General features: G+C 40.8%; 1 protein-coding gene across 2 annotated transcripts; it reads left to right on the top strand.

The window, feature by feature from the left end:
* Positions 1-271: 271 nt before the first annotated feature.
* Positions 272-2,647, top strand: LOC122546082 (calcium-activated chloride channel regulator family member 3-like). Of its 2 annotated transcripts, XM_043684915.1 has the most exons (4): positions 272-411; positions 979-1,051; positions 1,539-1,616; positions 2,505-2,647. In XM_043684915.1, exons 1-4 carry the CDS (start codon positions 274-276, stop codon positions 2,630-2,632), a joined length of 417 nt encoding a protein of 138 aa, XP_043540850.1. In that variant the 5' UTR covers positions 272-273; the 3' UTR covers positions 2,633-2,647. The 2 variants fall into 2 exon arrangements, with proteins under 2 accessions (XP_043540850.1, XP_043540849.1); XM_043684914.1 differs by lacking the exon at positions 1,539-1,616 and having other exon boundaries at positions 979-1,129.
* Positions 2,648-3,703: the final 1,056 nt, after the last annotated feature.

Genomic DNA, 3,703 nt, shown 5'->3' with positions numbered 1-3,703 from the left:
TAACCTGAGATTATCTCTTAACATTCCATTATGTGGCCAAATTTTGTTTTACAATTCCTTGCTGAGTGTAAAGAGGCATTTTGCCATGTCAGATTGTACAGAAAAGTTGCAGTATAAGTTTATTAATGCTGACCATTCTTCCCCTACCCAAAGTAAATTTTAAAGTCTATGAAATATATTGATAATATTTTATATGCTGAAGAAGTTGTTGCCAATTTTGCGTGAGAGTACAATGATTAAAAACTTTCACAACACCTGTGGTTCTTTTAGGAAATGGTGAGGTCAGCTTCAAACTTCTTGTACAAAGCCACCAAACATCGAGCTTATTTCCGAGATGTGAAAATCCTATTGCCCATCACCTGGAGTTCACAGCCCCACTATCAGAGACCGAGCACCCAGTCTTATGAAAAGGTAAAAGCTGAAATAATGGTATTGTTCCACTACTTTATTCCCATTTCATGTGGAATTCTATCATCCACGCTGATCTACTCTTAAATATATTTTAACACGACTTTGTGAAAAATTGCCAATTGCATCTCTAACGATCTGTCCTTTATTTTATTTAACCAAATGATTGAAGACAGTGTTTAGAAAATACTTCCTGCTTTACCTTTGACATTGCTGACTGGCCCAATGCACATTGGCTTATAGAACATAGAACACAGAACATTACAGCTCAGTACAGGCTCTTTGGCCCTCGATGTTGCGCCGACCTGTGAAATTAATCTGATGCCCATCTAACCTACACCATTTTATTATTGCCCATATGTGTGTCCACTGTTTATAAGGACAATTTAAAAAGAATGTATTCTGTTTCCTTAGAATTTCAAACAAACATAGGCCGTCCAGCTTTCTCTTACATATAATTATTTTTTCGCTTTACTGTCTTTGTATCCATGCTTTTGCAGTTTATATTTAACAGTAGTTTGGGGATGATCTTATTCCCTGATGTTATTTCCTCTATTTATCTTTTTCTAGGCTAATGTGATCATTGCTAACCCACATACTCAGTATGGAGATGACCCATACACTCTGCAGTATGGCCAATGTGGTGACAAGGGCCGGTACATTCACTTTACCCAAAACTTCATGCTAGATGACGCCCTGATCCAAGTTTATGGTGAAAGAGGTAACAACTTTACAGGATATTCCTTCCATCTGTGCAGTTGACTATAATCCCTTCCCCTTTCACTGGAAACACACTCGCATTTGTTCTTGGTGAAATTGATCAAAGCCTTACTTTATTGAGTCATATTTAGAGTCATAGGGATGTGCAGATATTCTAAATTAATCTAGTCCCCCATTTGCCAGCATTTGGCTCATATCACTCTAAACCCTTCCTATTCATACACATGTCCAGATGCAATTTCAATGTTATAACTGTACCAGCCTCTAACATTTCCTCTGGCAGCTCATTCCATATGCACATCACACTCTGTGTGAAAAAGTTGCCTCTTACGTTACATTTGAGCCTTTTCCCTCTCACCTTAAACCTATGCCCTCTAGTTTTGGACACACTCTGCAGTATGGCCAATGTGGTGACAAGGGCCGGTACATTCACTTTACCCAAAACTTCATGCGAGATGACGCTCTGATCCAAGTTTATGGTGAAAGAGGTAACAACTTTACAGGATATTCCTTCCATCTGTGCAGTTGACTATAATCCCTTCCACTTTCACTGGAAACACACTCGCATTTGTTATTAGCTTGGTGAAATTGATCAAAGCCTTACTTTGTTGAGTCATATTTAGAGTTATAGGGATGTGCAGATATTCTAAATTAATCTTGTCCCATTTGCCAGCATTTGGCTCATATCCCTCTAAACCCTTCCTATTCATACACATGTCCAGATCCAATTTCAATGTTATAATTGTACCAGCCTCTACCATTTCCTCTGGCAGCTCATTCCATACGCACATCACACTCTGTGTGAAAAAGTTGCCTTTTACGTTACTTTGAGCCTTTTCCCTCTCACCTTAAACCTATGCCCTCTAGTTTTGCCCACCTAGGAGAAAAGACCTTGACTATTTACCCTTTCATGCCCCTCATGATTGGAGGTGCCAGTGTTGGACTAGGGTGTACAAAGTTAAAAATCACACACCACATTATAGCCCAACAGGTTTATTTGGAAGCACTTGCTTCCGGAGTGCTGCTTTTGATCAGTGTTCCAAAAGCTAGTGCTTCCAAATAAACCTGTTGCACTGTAACCTGGTGTTGTGTGATTTTTAACTTTGTAAATGTGCCTAATGATTTTATAAACCTCTATGAGTCCATCCCTCAGCCTCCGATGCTCCAGGGAAAACAGTCCCAGCCTCCTCAGCCTCTCCCGATAGCTCAAACCCTCCAACACTGGCAGCATTGTTGTAAATCTTTGCTGAACCTTTTAAAGTTTCACCTCACATTTCAGAAAGCAGGGAGGCAAGAATTGAACACAGTATTCCAAATGTACCATTTAGCTTTGAGTGAAATAGGTGTTGTTGTCATGAATGTTTCTATTTTTACAGGTAGTGTATTAGTCCATGAATGGGCTCACCTTCGGTGGGGAGTGTTTGATGAATACAATGACCTGGCACCCTTTTATGCTGTTGGCGATACATATGAGGCAACCAGGTTGGCTATTCTTCAATTCTGATGGCAGAGCTGTTTTGCAGTTGAAAAGTCTCACTGTTGTGCAGTCTATAGTGGAGAACATTCTTACAAAAGATAACATTAACACATTACTAGGCAGAGTTTTTGAATCCCTTACAGGGCACATAGAGGCTATTTAGCCCGTCAACCTTGCATTGACCCTTTGGAGCGCACCCCTGCATCTCATCCCCCTAACCTTTGCATTCCCCATCGCCAATCCACCTAACCTGCACATCTTTGGACTGAGGGAGAAAGTCATGCCACTCGGAGGAAGTCCACACAGACACGGTTAGAACATGCAGACTTCATACAGACAGTGGCCGAAGGCTGGAATCGAATCTGGGTCCCTGGGGTGCTGTGAGGAAACAGTGTGAATCACTCAGCCACCTCCAAATGTTCTTCCCCTTTGATTCATGTGGGCAAGGGTGAAAAGGTTGGGGAAATACATTTTGCATTTTCTCTTTAGGGTTTAAGTGGTGAGTTCTGAACCCCCCTAATGATGTACAACTGGCCTATTTCCATGCTTTTGCCCCTCAATATTAACTAAACTGACCTAATTTTGAAGCAAAATAAACATCGAAAGAATTGCAGATGCTGTAAATCAGAAACAAAAACAGAAGTTTCTGAAAAAGCTCAGCAGCTCTGGCATCATCTGTGAAGAGAAATCAAAGTTAACCTTTTGTGTCCTGTGACTCTTCCTCAGAACTGGTGGGAGTTAGGAAAATGTCGGTTTATATGCAGAAGATGGGGCGGAGGGAGGGGGTAAGGAATAAACGATAGGTGGGGATAGAGCCCAACGAGAGGGAAGAGCAGTTGGACAGACAAGGGAGTAGATAACAATCTGGCTGGGAGGGTGAATAGCTGTTAATGGGGACAGTTAGTGACTACGGAGCTGCTTACACTCTGTCTCCTTCCACTTCTTCATCCTGACAAGGTGACATTGACAAATCACCACTCTCACTGTAGCATTCAGACTGATATTCTGAACTTTTAACTTCTTTATATTTTTAATTTATTTTTCTGATCTATAATGCTGGGCTATTTATATCTTTACTTTCCTTTGTTTTGTTTCCAA

Source organism: Chiloscyllium plagiosum, unplaced genomic scaffold (genome assembly GCF_004010195.1).
Source record: "Chiloscyllium plagiosum isolate BGI_BamShark_2017 unplaced genomic scaffold, ASM401019v2 scaf_90682, whole genome shotgun sequence".
Taxonomy (NCBI): Eukaryota; Metazoa; Chordata; class Chondrichthyes; order Orectolobiformes; family Hemiscylliidae; genus Chiloscyllium; species Chiloscyllium plagiosum.
This window is presented reverse-complemented; position numbering and strand designations above follow the sequence as displayed.